The sequence below is a fragment of the Ixodes scapularis genome, unplaced genomic scaffold (assembly GCF_016920785.2).
Source record: "Ixodes scapularis isolate PalLabHiFi unplaced genomic scaffold, ASM1692078v2 PGA_scaffold4__175_contigs__length_147842914, whole genome shotgun sequence".
NCBI classification, from domain to species: Eukaryota; Metazoa; Arthropoda; class Arachnida; order Ixodida; family Ixodidae; genus Ixodes; species Ixodes scapularis.
Window position 1 is genome coordinate 108094448 of NW_024609879.1, and position 21700 is coordinate 108116147.

At 45.5% G+C, this 21700-nt stretch overlaps 1 protein-coding gene across 2 annotated transcripts in view; it reads left to right on the plus strand.

Moving 5' to 3' along the window:
* LOC8053401 (serine/threonine-protein phosphatase 2A 56 kDa regulatory subunit alpha isoform) overlaps window positions 1–21700 on the plus strand; it is a 48405-nt gene that overhangs the window by 20407 nt on the left and 6298 nt on the right. For both annotated transcript variants that reach the window (XM_029972498.3, XM_029972499.4), the window contains exons 4-10: window positions 1947–2039; window positions 3818–3948; window positions 10367–10535; window positions 11879–11932; window positions 16288–16338; window positions 16700–16819; window positions 20202–20431. In XM_029972498.3, coding sequence (XP_029828358.1) covers window positions 1947–2039; window positions 3818–3948; window positions 10367–10535; window positions 11879–11932; window positions 16288–16338; window positions 16700–16819; window positions 20202–20431 — 848 coding nt within the window. The remainder of the gene's footprint in view (window positions 1–1946; window positions 2040–3817; window positions 3949–10366; window positions 10536–11878; window positions 11933–16287; window positions 16339–16699; window positions 16820–20201; window positions 20432–21700) is intronic.

A 21700-nucleotide genomic window follows, 5' to 3' on the forward strand; every position in this document is an offset into this window, starting at 1 on the left:
CGGGTTCCCACGTTTTTGTCTGTGATCTGCGTGTGCAATGTCGGCTCCCGTATAGGCAAGTCGTTCCCGCGTGTATGTTGCACCGTAAAATGCGTGCTGTGTTTTTGTTTGTTATCTGCGCGTGTGATCTTGATTACGCGCGAGTTGGTCCTGCGTGTATATTGCATTGTGAAACACAATTCTGCTGCCTCCGCACTTTGCGGTCTTTGTTCCCATGAGATGCAAGTTCTCGGCGGGGGCGAGGTATCTCATTTTCACAGCTTCGCTAGGTTAGAGAGTTCCGCCGCTTTAGAAACCTTGTAGCTTCTCCACACCTGCTTGCGGGGAGAAGCTGCGTTATGCCGTCGCCGAAGCGTCGAGTTCGACATTTGATAGGATCACAGTCGGATGCAGCAGATCATTGGAGCCTGTGTGAAACGCCACTTTGCCCCGAACAGACAGCTTTTCATTTGTGTCCCAACCGGAACTGCCGAATCTAAAGGAGCGGTCAGAACAGGGGCTCAAAGTCTCAGACACTTAACAAGAAAGTCGGCGATTTCACCAACTTTCTTGTTAAGGGGAGGCACGGCCTAGGAATCGCGATTTTTTCAAAAAAGTCACATTTTTGGAAAATAGGCTGACCAGCTTTTACAACTCATAAAGAATGCTGTCCAAAAATTTTATTCCTGTAAGTAAAGTATTTACTCCGAAATAAATTATTTTCGAGGTGCTGGCGGCCGCACGTGCGCGCCAACAACGCGGCCGATTACGAAAATGTGCCATTTTCAAAGCGCGCTCCCTCCGCGTTTCTTAGGATTAGCATGGACAGGCCCCCCTCGTTGGAATGAGCGTCTCGCCCTCTTTCGTTCTGTTCGTAGCATTGTTCGCGATATCGTGCTCGCAGACCGTAAAACCCCGTAGAAAACATAGCTGTGCACGCTCTTATTGGTCAAGCTGGCAAAACAAGAGCTCTGATTCGCTAGGATAAGCCACGTGACGTGGCTCGTCCTAGCGAATCAGGAAGCTCTGTTGGAAATGGGCATACAGCCAGGGAGCTACCAAGCGTCATACGGAGAGAGGGCCACCAAGATGAAGGTTGCGAAGGCCCAAGTGAAAGCGCTCAAGTCCTCCAAGATGTCCCACAAAAAAAGGAAGATGGAAGCTGTGGCCAAGGCACAGAGGGACCGTGCAGAGGAAGGAGTGACATATGCCCCTGGAGCATTTTAGATGAAATGGCAAGCCCCATCTGAACTAAAACACTGTTCGAACTTTCAAACCCGTTTTTCTCAGCTTCATGTTTTCACCATTTTTTCACAGCTCTAAAACTATCGTTCGATGAGTTAAGTGCCCCCAAGTCTAATGTATGACTTTTTTGGCATGAAATTTACTGGAGAACTCGGCTATGCGCTTACTTTTTGCGAATTGTTATTTCTTCACACAAAAATGTTGACGTTCATGAAACAAGAAAAAAAAATAAAATTTATACCGTTATTTAAAGTTAATTTTTACATAAAATATGGCCTTAAAAATTATTTCAAGCCTACTACCGATTAGTTTAGTCATTCAGTGTTATATCCCAACAAAGAAATTGTGCCTTTTTATTCATATTTTGAAACGATAGTTTTTTCCTTTGGCACTGCTACATGTTCATTTTTTTCAACGTATAAGGCTGTAACTTGCCAAAAAATAAACCTTTTGGGTTGAAAGTTGGTGTAGCCTCCTAAGTTTTGACGTTTAACATACCTTAAAAATTTCATTGACCTGGCACAAATACTTAAAAAGTAGACCCTCCAAGGGAGTGCCTTCCCTTAAGTGTCCAACTTGGAGCCCGAGCTGCGACAGCCGCCATCCATTAGTTGTTTGCTGACAACCAGCAAGGAGGCGGACACAGGAGGCACCGCTCGTCGTTTGTCGAACCATCCGGCGCGCACTCGCAGTAACCGGGCGCTCGGCCTCTGTCGTTGCAGCTTGTGTACGAGTTCTTCCTGCGGTTTCTAGAATCGCCGGACTTCCAGCCAAGCATCGGAAAGAAAGTCATAGACCAGAAGTTTGTTCTACAGGTAAGGGAAGCCACACTCTTTCCTTATTCCTTGGCTGCTTATTTGTATTTCTTATTGTCTCCCTTTCCTTGTTTGTTTTGGATGCCTGGTCACCTACCTCTCCTTCCAACTGACGTCGACGTCTTCCTTACTGTGTTTCTCGGCTCAAGTGGGAAACCGTGCTTGCCTGGCACAAACCATTTTTATGCGCTGTCGATCTACTGAGCTGTGTAACTAGTTTTCTTCGTCAAATCTCTTGCAATTTCGTGCAGCAAATTTTTTTTTTTTTCCTATTTTTAGTTTTGGATTTTAATGGCTTGCTAGCCTTGGACTGTTTTTATAAATTAATAACCACTTCCCTACTAATAGAGAGTGTCACTTGTGCCACCCCTTATGGACCATAAAGCCCAACCACAAGTGTGACTCGCGTCTCGGTTTTGGCGCTTGTTTAGCGTGCTCTCTGGCAGATGGCAGAACCACCCCTGTTGCTCCATTTACCTTGGGTAGTTTGCTCGTTTGTTTTGCTGTTTCACAAGGAGAGAACTCTCCATTTAGTCAAAAGAAAAAACATTCACTTGTGAGCATTCATGCTAAAACAACACAGCTTTGGTGTGGTTGTCCGCTCTAGCTGACAAAGAGATACAAAACCTTCTTTTTGAAAGGGATTAGTACTCAGGCATATGTGACGACGAATCCATCAGCTTTCTCTATTTTTAGGAATCGGACGATAGTTTGATGGGCAGGAGTGATGAAAACAATGTGAATCCTGCAAGCACTCCATTAACTTCGGTATCTGCTAGTCAGTGGGACTCTTACCAGAAGTCCTGATTGAGAGCAAGATATAACGCCTGAAAGATGTGGCGACGAATCCATCAGCTTTTTCAATTTTTAGGAGTCGGACAATAGTTTGATGGTCAGGAGTGATGAAAACAATTGAATCCTGAAAGCATTCCATTAACTTCGGCGTCTGCTAGTCAGTGGGACTCTGACCAGAAGTCCTGATTGGGAGCGAGATATAACGCCTGAAAGTCTAGGAAATGTTTTTGTCTTGTTTTAATGCAAATTGCCTGTTTCAAACGAATTTTTGCTGTACGTTCCTTGAAGAAAAAAAATGAGTAGGCAAGTGGTTAGTTATTAATTAAAGGGACATAAATGTTTTTTTTTCACTTTTTGGGTAACTACTGTGTACAATAATCACATCAGCCTTTGCTTGCAGTTGTGCTTTTTATCAAAGTGGCCTTTAAAATGTACGCTTCTTATTTCTTGGCTTCCCTCTCCCTCCCCACCCCACCCCAGTTTGGTCCTTCTCCTTATCAAAACAATCAAGGAAAGGATTGGCGACACTTAGTGTGCTTAGCCATTCTTGCTCTCGGTTGAGCCCGAAGGGCCCATAAGCCTCAGAAAAACAGTAAAAAAAAAAAAATGGAGGAGCCACAAGGTGCCTCGTAATAGACCTTTCGCAAAGCGTGCAGCACCATCCGCGGTGCCAAAAGGATCGCGGGTACTCGATGTACAACTGGTTGTTACAAATGACAGAGGCAACCTTGGGGGCAATGGCGGATGAGTGAAGGCAGGCATGCAACTGTGCTACCCTCTTGCCCTCTGCCCTTTCAATGTCACGCGGGAGTGGACTAGCTTACTACAAGACTTTGTGTGCCGTGATCCGGAATTGTTGCAAAAGGACTGTTGCACTTGAGTTTGAAAGCGACAAATTGCCTCTCCGTTCGCCTCGTTCCTATTGCAATTGAAATCTACTTATTGCGGAAAGCGTTCTGCAATACCTCTTGTTTTGCTCGCAGCTTCTGGAGCTATTTGACAGCGAAGATCCGAGGGAACGGGACTTCCTCAAGACGGTCCTCCACCGGATCTACGGGAAGTTTCTGGGGCTCAGGGCATTCATTAGGAAGCAGATCAACAACATCTTTCTCAGGTGGGCACTTCTGCAAAAGGTCTTGGAATACAGTAGCCCAGTGGTTCTCAACCATTGATGTTTCACGGACCCCTTGTGGATCGGCCGAGATGATGGAGGACCCCGTTCGTGGTGAGGGGAAGGGAAATTATAAGTTAATTATGATTATGGTTTAGTAAATGGATGTAACCAAGGGCTGGTGTGAAGTAGACCTCAATTATTGACATATACACGAGAAAACGCACCCAAAAATTGGAACGTTTCTTCTGAATCTGAGAAGATACAACTTTTATTTCCGGGCTCGGCTGATGAGGCTGGGCTTCGCGGACCCCTGGATGCCCCTGGGGACCCCAAAGGGTCCACGGACCCTCATTTGAGAATCACTGCACTAGCCTAACCGCCACAAAACAGCAACAAAAAAAAAACATTTCTGGAAGGAGGGGAATGCGCAGCGTACGGTGTGTGGGTAGATTTGTCCACGCGTAGCAAACTGGGAGGGAAATAACAAATGTAGTGCCTGCGTACAATGCGCCTACCCAGCAAGAGAGCTGAATCCTTGTCGTCATTTCACCCTAAAGATCTAATTTTTGGGGAGGGATTTGGTCCAATCGCCTAGAGCAGTGGCTTTCAACCACTGAGGTTTTGGGGATCCTGTCTAGATCGGCGGAAGTGACGGGGAACCCCGTCCTTTTGTGGGGGAGGGGGCTGTGGTATTGACCTCGATTACAATGACGGAAAGGTAACCGAGGAAAACTAAATGCGTGCAAGGCAACCTTGAGGCTCTCAACCTTACTCACTCTGCGTAGATGGTTTGGTCTGTTTATTTTTGGGGGACGGCCAGCATCGAGAAAGAAAGAGTTTTATTGCTCGGCTCGACGGGTGGTCCAGGGCTTTGGGGGACCCCAAGTAGGCCTTCGGGGGACCCCAAACATCCGCAGACCCCATTTGAGAAGCTCAGAATTTGAGCACGTACTAGCTCAGTGCTGGCCGCTATGGTTCACAACAAGTGAATTAGCTTATGTTATAATGCTCTTTTCATTTTTCTTTTTTTTTTATAGGGGCAAATAGTACATTTAGAACCTGAACCCTTTTATGGTTGCATTTTTTGTCGAAAGGCGTGCCCTCGTGGTCGGGTTTTTTGTAGCGTGAGCAACTCTGGCCGAGGTTGAGCAGTTTCACGTGGCTCCTGGAGAACCGTGCTGCGCATGCGCGAGGAGCAGGGACGGAACGGGCAGGACTCGTATGGCGCCTAGGTCAGTCCTTGATGCACGCGCCACGCACGTGCACCCGCTCGAGATCATGGCTCGCGCTGTCCGATTGTTCTGGGTGGCAGCTCGGTTGCCTGATACATAACAACACGGCGCACGGCTGGCCAAACCAACGACGGGCATCTGGCACGCCCCAGCGGAGGATTAATTTGGACCACCTGGGGATTTTTTGACGTGCAACCGAAAGCTCGGTTACACGGCGCCTCCTCCGCAATAAAAAGAGCGGAGAAGCTTAACTCATCAGATTTCGAAGTAGTCACATAATGCGTATACCGTGTGTGTGTCATTGAAGCAGCAGTAAGCATGATAATCAAGCTAATCCTAGACAACCAGGGAAGCTAAGAATAACCAGCTGAACCTAAGCTTACGCTATGTATATCCTGGCATAGCCAAGCTAAGCCACTGTTTTTTTGTTTTTTTTTTACTCTGCGATAGCAAAGAGAATACACTAGTTTATTGTCACATAAAAATTGTAGAGCTGTTCCACTTCACATGAAGATGGAGGACCAGCGAAGCTGTTATCTTTACGACGTCTAGGACGATGCCAAGAGGAGGACGCCTAAAGGATGACATCAAAAATAGGGATGCCGCGAACTTTTTTCGAATCGAAGTTTCGATGATCGAATCGAAAGGTTCGAAAGATTTCGATTTTTCGAATTTCCTACATCGTAAAATTCGACGGAGGTCGAATTTTCGAACTTGTTAAGCTAAGAACTTCGACGCTTTTCGAACCGTCGAACTTATTACGCTAAAAAATTCAACCTTTTTCGAACTTTCGAACTTATTGCCCTGCAAGGTTCGATGCTTGTCGAACTTTCGAACTTGACTGACCAAAAAATTTAATGAATTTCGAACTTTCGAACTTATTTATCAAGAGAATTCGAAAAGTTTCGAACTTTCGAATTCTGAAATGTCAGAAGTTCGACGAACTTCGAACTTTTAGGGTAAAAGTTCGACGTTCGTCGAACTTCGAAAGACCGGCGGACGGTTTCATTTGATTTCAAGTAGTGGGGTACATTCGTAATTTTTTTTTCTCGAACTTTTACACGCGGTGCTGAGTTTCTTACGAAAGACAATGTCGTTTATTTCAATGTTCTGGCATGCTTAGGTTTAAAGAAATAAACCCCCGAAGGGGCGAGGAAGGACGACGGGTTTTTGACGATTATCGTTTGTGTCAGATTTGAAGCGCGCTCTAGCCGGAGATATTTATGGTATACTTTTTTTTAAGAATGATCTATGTATAGCCTAGGTAAGTGCCGTCTTAAGATGTGATTATTGTTATTCAACGTGAGTTTCGGAGAAATGTCCAAACATGTATCTGCATGCAATTATGACCTAAACTTGATATTTATTTTCGTCTAAGTTGTTTGAGGTATCGTATTTAAATTAACACCACAGACAGGTCATATCTAATAGTGTTTAAGTTCAGCACGTCATTAAAAGAAACCTTTTTTTTTCCGCTTCACGTTCCTGGGACGTGTTTCTTTTAGCCTGTACACAATTTGGTAAAAGAAACTTGTTTCGAAGTTCTGAACCTCTGAATACGCAAGAATAGAACACTTCCGACGAATTCTTGATAGTTTTTTTGTTTTTCTCCTGCTTTTTATTCACGCGTTTATTCCCGCGTTTTTTCTTTTTTTTTTTTTTTACTATTGGCACAGGTATTTAGGTTGAAAAGACACCTTTGAACTTCCGAACCACTAAGCATGTGACGAGTAGTACCTTCAGACAACGAGTTTCTAACAATGACCATCTACGCAACCTTTTATGCAGTGAAGAGCGACTGTAGCTACACATATGCATAAATAATTTCAGATTAAAATAAGCTCGACCACGCCCTCTTTCCCCGTATTGTTTTCTTTAACAGTCCGAAATACCTGAAAGGGAAAGAAGGAGGCTCAAGCCTCCCCCCGCTTTTCCTCTTCCGACGCCACTTGTATGGTAGAACGCTCCTCGACCTCGAGTTGTGTCAGCTTTTGTGCTTTTTGGGAGGCGATTCCTCCGTCCCAGAAAATAAACCTCCAGGACAATTATAAACTTTACCCGATCAGATTACTACCAGCGTACAAGGGGTGGCGAGCTAGTTTGCCAGGTCGCTTCAAGGTTCTTCTGAGCCTCAACCTCCTGCTCGCCCCTGGCCGTTTCGAACTGGATGAGTCTCGTAAAACAGTGTGTTCGTGTAATCACTACTGCGTGATGCAGATTAAAGAACCCCCCCCCCCCCCCCGGGGCTGGCGGTCAGAATTCTGCACTGACAAATATTCTAGCACGCCCGGGGCACTCGTCGTCTCATTTAATTGCCTGACCAACTTCGCAGAATCTAGATATCACACCCTAACTTTTCGAAACTTGATTTTGTAAAAACCAGTGAGTCGTGAAAACGTTATTTGAAACTGAAACTGTGGAAAAACTTGAAAATCGGACTTCGAACTTTGAAAACTTGGATTAAAAAAAAAAATCAAAATCTTCGAAGTTTTTTTTTTTTTTTTTTTTTTTTTAGTTTAGCGTTAAAAGAAAATCGAAACCTTCGAACTTTTCAAACTTTATGCAGAAAGAAATTCGAAATCTTCGAATTGTTCGAACTTAATGTCTATAAAAATTCGAAGCGTTCGAAGTTTTCGAATTTTTTTCCAAAGAATTTCGAAATCTTAGAATTTATCGAACCTGAAGTAAAAAAATATTCGAAATATTCGAATTCGAAATTTTAGAAACCGTGAAAGCTTCGAAATTTTCGAATTCGAAACTCCGCTGTGGTCAAAAGTTGCGAATTTTTCGAATTCGAACCTCGGTCGGTACGAAAATATCAAAATATTTCGAAATCGAACCTCAGTTCGCTTCGCAAATATCGAAACCTTTTGAAATCGAACCTAGGGTGGTTCGCGACATCCCTAATCAAAAACGACTTCTAGGACGATTTCGAGGACGACGCCTAGAGGACAACCTCAAGAACAACATCTAGGACAACTTCTAGGACGACCACAGCAACAACGTCTAGGACGACCTTTCGGATGACCTCTAAAACAACCTCGAGGACGATGCCTAGAGATGATAACAAGGGATCAGGACCTCACTACATAATAACGCCAAGGAAGGCTAACTCGTGCTGGTTGCCCCCTCTCTTTTTTTTAATTAATTCATACTTGATCTTTATTTTTGTTTTTATTTATTCATACTTGCCACGACTAATGGGGGAGTTTTCTGTCTGCTTCTGAGGACACATTTTTTCCCAGATCCTAGCATAAAACAGCTTCGCATAAATAGTAACGCACACTTTAAAACATCTGCGGCATGCTCGCTCAGGGTTGAACATAACAAAGAGACTAAAACTTTGATTTGTCAACTTCCTAGTACTTCTTCAAAGTGTGGTAGACCCTGAAGCAGGATGTCGAGCTGTCATCCAACTCAGAGTCCAAGAAGGGTTTAAAGTCTGAACCCGAAGAGCCATTACTCCAATCTCCGCTACCTCCAGTGCAATGAAACTGAAGGCCTTTAGGTCCTGCCAAATTCATTTCCTCGCTAAATTAAGCGGAAAAGCTGAACGGATGTTTAAGTCACGCGTGGAAACTGCGTAGGTGTATAGGTCCCTTGACGTCGTGTCAAGTGACGTTAATTTGTCCATTAGCGGGAAGTGCATGGACGGAGTTCTGAGACTGGATGGGGAGGTTTCGTTAAGAAGCATTAGAGGCTTTAGTAATAGAAAGACATGTTTTTTTCTCTTGCATTTCTCGTACCCCAAAAAATGTATTAAAAACAAGGTGATTTTGAAAATAGTTATATTTACATCAAACAACATCTAAAGGGTATTCCCAGACAGCTTCATTTGTTTGCTCTACATAGTTACTATTTTATAACTTATTTTCAATCCACTGATGCTAAAGAAAAGGTGGAAAGAAGTTCGAGCACTTGGAATGCGTTTTTCTCCCTTCCATTTCTTGGCATAAATTTCACTTTAGAAAAATCTATCATTTGGTAACGGGACAATAGGAAAAGCTCTCTCATTGTTTTTCCTAACTGGAATTCAATGGGCAATGTAACTGTGGCATTGTTTTGCTACTTTGTGGATGTCTTTTATAAAAGATCAGATTTCGTCGACAACATAAAAGGCAAAAAATGTAATTGATTTTTCAGTACAAATTTAGCATAAAATAAGTTCCTTTTTAAGGGGGGACACTGGCTAGAGGTTGAACTTTTGAACTACTCAAGTGATCGGAATGAAATTAGCAGGGGAGATTTAACTTCAGATGTAGGTGTACTGTGCAAACTTTCAGCTCTCTAGGGCAACTTTACATACCTGCATAAGAAGATGCGTCACTCTTTGTTAAGAAATCTATGATATGCAAAGGAAGCTATTAGGCACAATTTTAAGTGCTTGAGTATAAAGTGGGGGATGTGGGACTTCGGGCTATCTAGTTTTTATAACTTAAATGTAAATATTTCAGGAAGAGTGATTACCTCAAAATATGAGATGCATATCTGTCCTATGTCAATTTTTGAAAACATAGTTTTTTCTCAATGAGGACTTTAATGTAAAACAAAATAAAGTAGATAGCCCGATTTCCCAGTAAATTTCAGTTAAGAAACATGTTGATTGTGATATCAAAATAATTTTACTTTCAAACAAAAGATTCCTTCGTATGAAATTTGCAGCAAAAAGTGGAACTGAGAAAAATGCATTCAAACATTGAACTCCTTTACTTTGTTACTGCCTCACAATGTGTTGAAAATATTTTATATCAACATAACTATTTGGCGCATGGTTATGAAATTTAGTGTAAGGGTACATAATTAGTTTCTAAAACTGAAAACCTCAAAATTGAAAAATGAATTTTTTCAAGACATTTTGAAGCTCAGGCCCATGTCCCCCCTTAAACATTTCGTTTTCACAGTTTCACTCTCCAGGCATTCTTCTGAGTATCTAGTGAATAAAAATGTCAGGTATTACATTAGTTTTCTAACGAAAGTTTTTCTAAACTATGTCCGTGCATCCCTGATAAAAAAACGACTAATTTCTTTCACAATTCACGTACGCATATGAAGTTTCACACTGCATTCTGCCTCGCAACTGCCAATGTATGCTGTAAATTTATTTCATATTGAGCCAAAGGTTAGAAAGTTGACCTTTTTGGGTGGTATCCTCCCTGAATGGATGCACATTTCTCCTGTGCATGCAGGTTTATTTATGAGACGGAGCACTTCAACGGGGTGGGGGAGCTGCTGGAGATCCTGGGCTCGATCATCAATGGCTTTGCGCTGCCCCTCAAGGCTGAGCACAAGCAGTTCCTGGTCAAGGTGCTTATCCCGCTGCACAAGCCCAAGTGCTTGGGCCTCTACCATGCCCAGGTGAGTGTCGCCTCCTTTCGCGTTTACCTTAAAGGTATCTTATCTAGCGATGCATAGCATGGGGGTGAAAGCGAGAGAGGTCTGTCGTTACATACAGGGTGTTTTACAGCAATAGCTGTCATGGGATCTTCCCACCACTGGGAATGTCATCTATTGTAGATGATTAGTGGTTGTTGATGCCGTTGTTGTCGTTGTTGGTGTTGTAGGGCGTCCATTGTCGACGTCACCAAATCCCTAAAATAAGATTGCCCACCACCCGCGGGAATCGAACCCAGGTCCACTGCTTGCGAAGCGGAGGCATTGCCACTGAGCTACGTCACAGCGTTAATAGCCTGCTCCAGGCTTTGCGGTTTTCGTAGTACCCGAAGCCCACTACTGCACATGCTTTCTGTAAAAGATAATAGTTGATAAGAAAATGTTGTAGCATTGCCTATGCCAATAGCTCGTGCCGGGAGACGCGCTTTTACCCACTCCGGAACAAAATAGAAACAAAAGTGTTCGGAACAACATGATCAGGTGTTCATTTTGTTCCGAATTCTCTTGTTCAACGGTGCGTGAACGTGACGCCGACGCTCAACGACTTCGCCAGGACTGGACTGTGAATTAACACGGGGCAGCTAAAACATTTTTTGCAGCGGAGCTGTTAAGGGCTAGTCTCTCCAGTTTTGTGTCCGTCACCAAACAAATGTCGACACAAAACTCTGGACAGCTACCGCCATCTATGAGCAACGGCGGCAAACAGACAACCTTCTTGTCAGTTGTCTGGTTGCCGCCGTCACTCATAGATGGCGGCAACTTTTCCAGCCTTTCCACTCTGGTCTTCACCAGAGTGGGAAGGCTGAAAGATTTTTTTTTGTCAGATTTGAAATTGAAGAAAGAATATTTGCATATAGCGAGCAGACATATAAATTGCCTCGACAAGGATAGCTGCGACAATTTTACTACTTACGTATGCAAGAGTTTGTAAAAGTAGCTATATTAAAATTAACTGAGCCTAGATTCGACCAGTGGAAGGCTGGAACGACCTTCAGGAATGTGGCTGAATTTTTGTTAAGCATGGTGCACGGTAGTCAAAGGCTCAAAAAAACATTAGATATTAAAAAAGAATATTAAGCCAAAACCACTCTTTGCTTTGAATTCGCTTCATAATCAAGATCCAGCGTTCACACATGCCCGTAGTAGAATAATCTGTTAGGCTTGGACTCAATTTAAAGTTCTGCTCATTAAAAACCCCATCGAGTGCTATCATATCTTTGTTGCATTTGACAAAGTGGCTAAGTCTGGCGATTTTTTTCCGAGGACAAGCTTTCTTGTTTCTAATCTGTGGCCCACTGTCGTTTCAGCTGGCCTACTGCGTAGTGCAGTTCCTTGAAAAGGACGCCACGCTCACAGAGCAAGTGAGTGGATTTCGCCCCTTTTACGTCAGCTCTGGGATTTGCACGTTGTTGGTTCATGTTTTGATGCACCCAGGAATCGTGGGTTGGCTCTTGGAGAGCCACAATCTGCTTGCCCAGTGCAATTTAGTCTTGGTTAGTAACGTGTTGCTGTAACTTGGTTACTCTTGTGGGAACTTTTAACTGTAACGCATTAATTTTTCTAAATGTAACTTGTAACTGTAGTCTTATTACTTTTTCTGAAGTAACGACAACAAGAAGGACCTTAGTTTTATTTGTACTTTTTGTGATTCCTCGAGGATTAATGATATCATTGAACGAGTAGAATCTTGCCATTCCGTGATAGTGCCAATATTTTTATGGTGATAGCTGTTATGGGATTTTCTCACCACTGGAAATTGTGTCTGTTGTTGATGTTGTAGCTGCAATCGTTGTTGATGTTGATGTTGTACTTGGCACAGTAGGACGTCCATCGTCGATGTTGCCAAACCCTCAAAAGAAAGGTCGCCCGCCACTCACAAGAATCGATCCTGGGTCCGTTGCGTGCGAAGCGGAGGTCTTACCTTAGAGCTGTGCCAGAGCATGAACAACCCGCTTTATATTTGGTGTTTTTGTAGCACCCAATGCAGTGGCGTCACTAAGGTCAGCAGCACCCAAAGCAGCAGCCCGCCGCAACCCCCCCCCCCCCCCCCCCCCGCCACTCTTATGGCCCTCCCATCTGAGCCCTGCACCCAGGGCGGTCCGCCACCCCTTGTGACGCCACTGACCCAATGACCACTGCACGCTCTCTCTGGAAAAAAAAAGAAAATATATATATATACACATATATATATATAATATATAGAGTCAATAACAAAATGCTGTTGTAGGACTGTCAATGCCAAAAGCTCATGCCAGGAGATACACTTTCACGCGCTTCGAAGCGTCAAAGGAACAAAATTGTTCGGAACAAAATGGCCGACTATCTATTTTGTTCCCAGCGCTTTTGTTCATAAACCCCACGCTACGTGAACACAACACCCAACAACATTGCCGTGACTCGTCGCCGTGGCTGTACTATGGTTTAACGCAAGGCTTCTAAATTTTGTTTAATGTAAGTGTACCAAGTTACTTTTTCATTTTGGTAAATGTGATGGTAACTTGACTACTTCTTAGCACCTGTTTTATGAGTCGGTTTCTATGAAACAATTTTCACGTAAAGGCATCATAGTCGGGGGTGGATGCAGGAATTTCCTGAGGGGGGGGTCAGGTGTTGGTCAGCATACCATATGTTTAGGAACCCCCTCCCCCTCTTCTTCGTTTTACGCCCTAAATTTCACACATTGAGAAATCAAGAAAGGGGTCAGGACATCCGGATTCCCCCTCTAAATCCGCCCCTGATCATAGTGAGGGTCATGAACGAGCGACACACTGGGTTATATATAAAGTTTTAGACATGAAAGTTATATATGAAGTTTACATATAAAGTTCAAGCCCGGGGGGGAGAGGGGCTAGGTGGCTCACCTTAAACCCAGGTCGGTGCGATTGTATTATACTATGCGGAGCGCAAATTCGTCTGCTTATTTTGCAGGGGTTGTGGGGAAGTCAGAATGCCAAGCTCTGATTGGCTCTGATTGAAGGGTCGTGAATAGACCTCAAGGCAGTTTGCTTTGAGGTCTACCCACTGTCCTTCAATCGGAACCTATCGGCGCTCGGCGTTCTGACGTCACCACCACGCCTACAAAACAACCAGGTGAACTTGCACTCCACATAGCCACTGAACTACTAGCATACCTGGTCTGGAAGGGTAAGTGATTTTATTCGAATGAAGACGTGCTGGCGACTGCCATAGGTTTTGACTGAAAGTAAGGAAATTATGCAAAACAGAAAAATATATATATACCGTAAAATCCCGTCAGGACGCCCGCCCAAAATGCAGAGATAAATAGTAAAAAACATGGGGTGGGCTATCTTTGGGAATGCCACAGCAAAACTTTATAAAATATTAATGATAAGCACCGGGGCACCCGCTACAAACCATGTGACGCGGGAACTCGTACCGCATATCGCGGACACCACAAATTCGCGTTTCACGGTGCGATAAACACGCGGGAATTCGCTACAAACTCCTGTGTCACGGGAAAGGATACCACAAGTGGCCGACGCAGGAGATTCGCGTTTTATGGTGCGAAGGACTCGCGGAGACCCGCCGGGAACTCGCATCTCACGGGAACGGATACCGCAGATCGCAGACGCAGCAGATTCAAGTTTCATGGTGCAATAAAGACGCGGCAACCCGCTACAATCTTGCCTGCCACGGAAACCGATATCGCGGACAAAAACAAAAGAATACGCTACAAACTCGCATGTCACGGAAACAAATATCGCGGACGCAACAGAATCGCATTTCACCATGCAGTATACACGCGGGAGCAACTCGCGCGTGTTACTTACAGCTAAAATCTTTATCGCGCGCGCAGATCGCGGACAAAAACACGGGAATCCGCTATGAACTATGGAACGGATACCGCAAATCGCGAACGTAGCAGATTCGCATTTTACGAGGCAATATACACGCGGGAACAACTCGCGCGCGAGTTGATATCGCATGCAGATAGCGGACAAAAACGCAAAAACCCGCAATGAACTTGCTTTTCGGACACACCGGTACCACCGATCGCACTGTTGGTGCGCAATTCCCGTCGGACATCGCTTGACATCCAACGGGAATTGGGGTGGGTGATGTTTCAGAATTTTGAAGTTACAGATGTTTAGCCAGAAGTAGGGTGGTGATTTGGGCCTTTTGTCGTATTCTTTACCTGTTCTTCGTCTCTGTTTATCTGAGCCTTTTTTTCATAATGTTTAATTTAGCCAGAAAATGGGATGGGCAATCTCTCGGGGGAGGGCGCCGTTACGGGATTTAACGGTATATAAAAAAAATTAATTAAAAAAATTAAAAAGTCGGTTATAAAAGGAACAAAGAATCTAGCACAAACCAGACACGGAGTGCGGTTTGTGCAGGACATGTTCTTTACTCCTCGGTCTTCTTCGGCACGATCGAGCTCGTAGAATATTTTCCTGAAAGGAACCGTCGCTAACTACTTTTCGAAATTAACTTGCCCTGGACCAGCGGGACTGTCTTGTGACGAGAGACCGAAACGAGGGGAGGCAACCAACCTCCTTCCTGTTGGGTGCCTAGTCTCGGGGTGACGACGCCTCGCTTCAACGAACCACGGTTGCCAACGGGAAGAGGACGGCGGGGCGTCTTTTTCGGATTACCCGCTTCCGGCGCATGCTCGTTGCGTCGTCGAAAATAGAAAGCCTGCGCCGGAGGCAGGACTACCGGAGCTGCTCCCTGCCGTCCTCGCCTTGCCTGCGACGGCGGCTTTCTCACTTCGCGTCGTTGCATCCGGTCAAAACACACAGCTTTCGTACTCGCAACAGTTGGTGACCCGCGGACTCCATGAAGTGACCTTTCTTTACGAAAGAAAGTCCGCTTTTGCTGGAGTAGAAGCGCTGTTCGATGGAGGCGGGTCGAAACTTCGCATAGTGCCAAGCTTGTTTCTTGCGGAGTCCGTCAAAGATTTCACGTTTTTTTGGGCGACGTGTGTCGGGGTGGGGCGCAACGGCCGAGTCGACGACTGAACGGAAGGAGACGACGACGGCATAAGTTATTTGTTCGCATTTCCGACATGGCGCCTGGGACACGTCTCCGACCAGCGCGTTGACCGCGTCCGAAAAGTGGATGCCGCGGCGACGACGACATTGTCGCATTTGTTCGTACTTTTTGCCGGTATTTCTGCGATTGACCGTGAGGATCGCGACATCTGATGGCGCATGGCCGAATGCTGTGCTGGCGATCGGCATCGAACGCGAGTCCCGGCCGATCGAGGAAGACAACTTTAAGAATATTGTCCACGAGCCCCTCTGTGGGCAAACGCCGAACTCTGGGGAAAACGAGCTGAACAAGGTGCCCGCCATAAGTTAATCTCGTCGCCGAAAAAGACTAAAGTTTCTAGCGTCTGAGGACAGTTTTATGCGAAAGTGAACGTGACGGTGTAACGCGCTAATCTAAGCGGCAAAATCGGGCTGGCGTATGGTTGTACGCCGATTCGGATTCCCCCCTAATTTAAATGGGCGGCCGGAATCGTCGCGCAATATTTACCGGAATTTACTGCGATTCCCAAGCTCGGAAGAGCTCGGAAGCAAACACCCGGCGCAACTTATGATGCGCCGCACGCTTTGCATCTCCCGACTCTTGCCCGTAAAACTAGAATATTTTTTGTGTGTTTTCTTTTTCTTTTTACTGAATTTTGATAACTTTTGGTGCGGATAATTGTAGCAAGATTTTGCGTCTCATTTCATTCTTTTTCTTCCAGGTCATGAAGGGTTTACTAAAGTTCTGGCCAAAGACCTGCAGTCAGAAAGAGGTGAGTGATATTGAAGCTTCGGTTTGGGTTTTAATCTCCTCCTGGAGAGTGGGAGGCCATCTCTCTCTGGCTGCCTAACCTCCAGATGCCTAAGTAGTCATTTACGCATTCACATTTCCTCCGCCATGCGTTGCATCAGACATCGTTCTGATATGCTGTGCTGCTCTAGAGGCCTACGAAGTACCTTAGCACCTCCATTTCGCTGGACAGAATGTCTAAGCCAAGCAATTTATTTTACGCCACCTTTTCTTCTTTTTTAGAGCTAAGGGCGCAGCCGTCGTGCGTGTGTGTACAATAGACAATGTGTTCAGCCTGCCTGTGGCACCCACTGCAACGAGGTAGGACGGGCGTGATTGTGCAGGTGATGTTCCTGGGCGAAATCGAGGAGATCCTGGATGTGATAGAGCCGACGCAGTTTGCCAAGATTGAGGAGGCCCTCTTCAAGCAGATCTCCAAGTGCGTCTGCAGTCCACACTTCCAGGTGAGGCAGCCCCCGGCCTTACCAGGTGCCAGAGCCCCCCCACCACCCCACCACTGCTAGCCAAATGCGCTTGACATACGACGTCGTAGGCGGCAGCAGCAATCTCCATTTTACGACGATAGCTGTTACGGGCTCATTCCCCCGCGGGAAACGACATCCATCGTCGACGTTGTAGTAGATGTATAGTAGTTGTCGTCGTAGCTGGCGACGTAGGACGTCCGTTGTGGATGTTGCCAAATCTTGAAGAAAGATTGCCAGCCGACCACAATTGTCGATAACAAAATGCCGTTGTAGCACTGTCAACACCAAGAGTTCGCGCCGGGAGACGCACTTTCACGCTCTCCGGAACGACAAGCAAAAGCATTTAGAACAAAATGGTCGGGTATCTATTTTGGTCACACATCTCACTGTGTACAAACGTGACGCCGACGCCCAACGACCTTGCCGCAACACGTTGCAGCTATCGCCTTGACTACTGTAGATTAACATGGGTGTGCTCAATTTTGTTGTCTTATAGATCGCCATGGTGATGGGATCGCTAGCAACGAGTTTGATCGCCCCGTTCACTCGCGCATGTCATTTTTAATTTGGTACATGGCCAATTTGCTAAAAACAAAGTCCTGGTTAAGATTTCGTGAAAATAAGGATCATCAAAGCAAGCGCACGAGCGGGTTGACACGTGAAACTGAATCTCCAGCGCTCGCATGCCTCTGGCTTGGCTAACTAACTCTTACACACAGCGTCAGCTATGATGCTGTTTCTAGCGAGCCTGCCCCGGTGCAGTTACGTGGCTATGGGCATGGATTATTGAACTTGGAGAAAGATGTAGTTTGAGGACCAAGTTTGCCCTAAACTGTGTGCATCTGAGAAGTTCCTATCGATCGTCGGGAGGAAAGATTAGCAAAAACATTTAAATACCAGTCGAGTGGCCTCGGCAACCTCCCCAGCCACCTCTGGCCGTCTTTATCGCTCGCACACTTGCGTTTGCTCAAGACGGAAGTTCTCACGATCTTTCACGACGAAAGAATAGTGTGGCGCCATCTATGACGTGGCCCTGGAACTGCATCTCACTAGAGCAAAGGTTATGCTTTATCAAATGTACATACTTCTACGAGAAATGGTTGTTTATAAAGTTCTCGAAAGATTTTTAAGTCAAGAAAGAAAGAATCACGTGCGAAAGAAACAGGAAATGCAGTCAAATCTCGATGTAACGAATTTCATGGGACTACAGAAAATTGTTCGTTATTCTGAAATACTGCTATGGTAAAACATTCGCCAATCGCCACTAAAATAATAAAGATCTATTGTTAGATCCTTAGGGAAGGCATTAGCATGACCCTTGGGAAACCCCCACACACAGGTCCCCCTTTGGGAAACGCTAAAACGCTTACCCCTTCACTTTTCTGTTTGGCTTTCTCTTTTGCTTCTATTTTTTGCTGCCTCTTTTTGGTCTCGTCACGGGGTCAGTCAGCGTTTCCCATAGGGGGGCATCTGTGGCATTAACTAAGGGTCATGCTAACGCATTCCCTAAAGATCCACGAATGGATCTTCCTTTAAATTTTTTCCCGGCGATCTGGGCTCGCCGAGCCCTCTTCGCCCCAGCCTTTGTCGCACGCAGACCCGCGTCGGCCTGCCGCTTATTGCACCGCATTTCGACCAACCGATCCAGGCGCCGCTTCCGCTCCGCTGTCTCGTTCGCCCGCCTTGCACGCTTAACAGCGGCATCTGCTACCTGAAGGGGTGTCCAAACAGGACACTACAAAACGCACGACTCCGACAAATCGTGAAAATTGAAGTGGGCTTGAAGCAGGCGCGTCCGCTTCAATTTTCACGATTTGTCGGAGTCGTGCGTTTTGTAGTGTCCTGTTTGGACACCCCTTGACGCTGCTTTCGGTGTTCACCGGTTTTCAGTGCGTGCATTGGCTTCCACCCCGTGATGTTGCCTCCCTCTCGCTTTTGTCCATCCTTACTCTCCTCCTCTCTACGCGGCGCGCTTCCCTTTGCACTGTTTTGTCTACAGACAGACACCGTCGGCTTTTCGCCGTCGTGTAGATACTAATGATTAAAAATCAGACAAATGATGTAACCTACCTCTGCAACGCGACGGAACAATGCGTACTTATTAGAAGAAATTTCTAATAATTTTTGGGTAGGTGCAGCACAAAATATTGCACAGCAAACAATTCCGTGTCGTTTACATTCTCGTAAGGCGCGTCGGTTGCATCGGTACGGCTTCCAAGGAACGTGCACAACTTGCCGATTGCACTCGGGACGTCTGAGGCGGAGACGAATTCTTCCCATCAAGCTGCGAGCACTGTTTGCCCCCCCCCCCCCCCCTCATTGTTTTCGGCGTCTTCCTCGCCGCTGCAATTTTAGCACAGAATGTGTTTTATCAGCCGATTTTTACGGACTTTTGTATTGTTTGGCTGTAACGGTCGACCGCAATGAGAAACCGACACCAAAAAGCGTTGTGCCCATAGGGAACCGCGTAAAAAAATCTTCAATGTCTGGCACAACTTTTTTTTCTTTTTTTCTTTTTTTTTGCAGATGTTTAGATTGATGTTAATCGTCGGCTGTGCCGACGTCTATGGTGCTCCGCCACGCAGCACGTAATCTTCAAACTCCGTCGGAAAGTCCACGGCATGCTTCTCGGCGACTTCGCTCCAAAGTCCCGAGTCTGCTTGCGTCGCTTTTGTGTCGGTGCTCTTTACCTTCTGGTTGGACTGGAGTTTTTAAAAGAGGAACACGTCAACAGAAAATTAAACTAGAGTCGCAGCACGAGGAAGTCGACAAGTAGCCCCGCTGGTTGACACACTGTAACCGGTCATTGTCTGCTGATGATGATAGCGTCCAGTCTTGGGAGTCGCCTAGTGGCAGAAGCTGCCACATAGCGGGAACGCACGGAACCTTTTGTTCGTATTTTAGTGAACATATTCGGTAATGTCGAGGTGTTTAATATGTGCAAGGGCGCTTAAATTATATACAGTGTTTCGAAATATCCAGCATTTTGAAATTTGTACTAAAATATTTTTACGTTGAAGCCATAAGAAAATCCGAAGAGAATTTTGAAAATTTTTGTAAATCTGAAAAAGTTGGTAATCTGATGTTTGCAGTTGCTAGATTTGACTGTATAGGGAAATGCCGTCTCGTGAGATGGCGGCACTGTGTTTTCTCGTCGAAAGAGATTCCAAGAGGATTTGAGGCGCGCAGTCGTAAGCAGTCACAAGTGTAAAAACCAGCCCTAATGCATGCAGTCCTAATCAACCAATCGTGGCAGAGCGATATCGAGGAAAGCGTCGTGTTACTCTGGCAGACGATGCCGTTGTATGCCGTGACTCCATGCCCGACTAACTGCCACCACCCTGGGGGGGGGAACTTTCAGGTAGCGGAGCGGGCGCTGTACTTCTGGAACAACGAGTACATCCTGAGCCTGATCGAGGAGAACAACCAGGTGGTGATGCCCCTGATGTTCCCCTCCCTGTACCGCATCTCCAAGGAGCACTGGAACCAGACCATCGTGGCCCTGGTCTACAACGTCCTCAAGACCTTCATGGAGATGAACTCCAAGCTCTTCGACGAGCTCACAGGGGCCTACAAGACGGAACGGCAGAGGTGCTCTTTCTCTCTCTCTCTCTCTCTCTCTCTCGGGAGGTCTGCCAACCTTGGATAATGAAAAAAAAAAAAACGGGATTATCGGGCATTTTGACAACTCTAGAAGATTTGGGGAAAAGTTGGGGAACTCCCTCCCCAACCGGCGTCGGTTGGGGAAATTGAGCTGTCTTTTTTCTATGCGACCGCAAACGATGTGTGTCTGGTGTGACGCGGATTGCGTGCAATTCGGCCGGAGTGCCGGATCAAGTCTCTGCTCAGAAATCACAAGTCTTGGCCGAACCTAATTGCCTTCTTTTGAGACTCGTGCACCAAGATATAGCGCTTCTCTGCTTGCGCTCGCACCAAAGCATTTGCCCGGTGGTTCATTCAAAACAGGTTGTTTATCTTGCAAGAAATATCGAACGATAGACTGACCAGGTAATAGGTTCTGGTGCTTGGCCCCCGATTAGTGTTTTCTAGTGTTGTGCGAAGAAATTTTGAATACTAGTAGTTTTTTATACTGTAAACGACAAAATTTTCGCGAGGACCTAATTTTTGCGAATCGCCTACAATTCGCGAAAAATACGTCCCGCGAACAATTCGGGCAATATGTGAACACTATGGAAGCTACACTCGATTCGCGAAAATTAGCACCCGCGAGTATTTTCAAATTTTCAGCTTTGGCCCGATTCGTGAAAATTTGAGCCCGCAAAAATGAAGTCGTTTACAGTATTACACCGTTCGATATTCGCTTCGAGATGAACTGCAATGCTAGTATTCACATTTGTTGAAGTGTTGATAGCAGCGGGTTAGCTTCGTTGAGCATGCTTCTTACCGAGCACCGGTGTACTGCAGAGAAGCAACACCCGCAAAGCTTGCATCCGCGCGTGTTGCTTCTCTGCAGTGCACCGGTGTTCGGTAAGAAGCGTACTTAACGGCGTAACCCATCTCTATCAACACTTGGAAAATTATTAATATCGCAATTGCATGCTTGGGGGAAAAGCACACTCAAATCAAGGTGGTGCACGCACCTGGTATATTTAAAAAGAGACGGAAATTTTGTGAGTGTTGATATCTACATTGCAGTAAAATTTTCAAAATTAAGCTGTGGCGGTTATGCAAGAGGATATGTTAGGCAGAGATGCCCCGACAACCTGTAATCATCATACGTGATTCTTTTTCTTTTCTTTTTTTTTTTAATTTGTGATTGAAGAAGGATTATTTGCATATAGCAAGATTTGTAAATCCACTCAGTTAAGTATAGCTAGGCATCTCTGCCTAACATATACT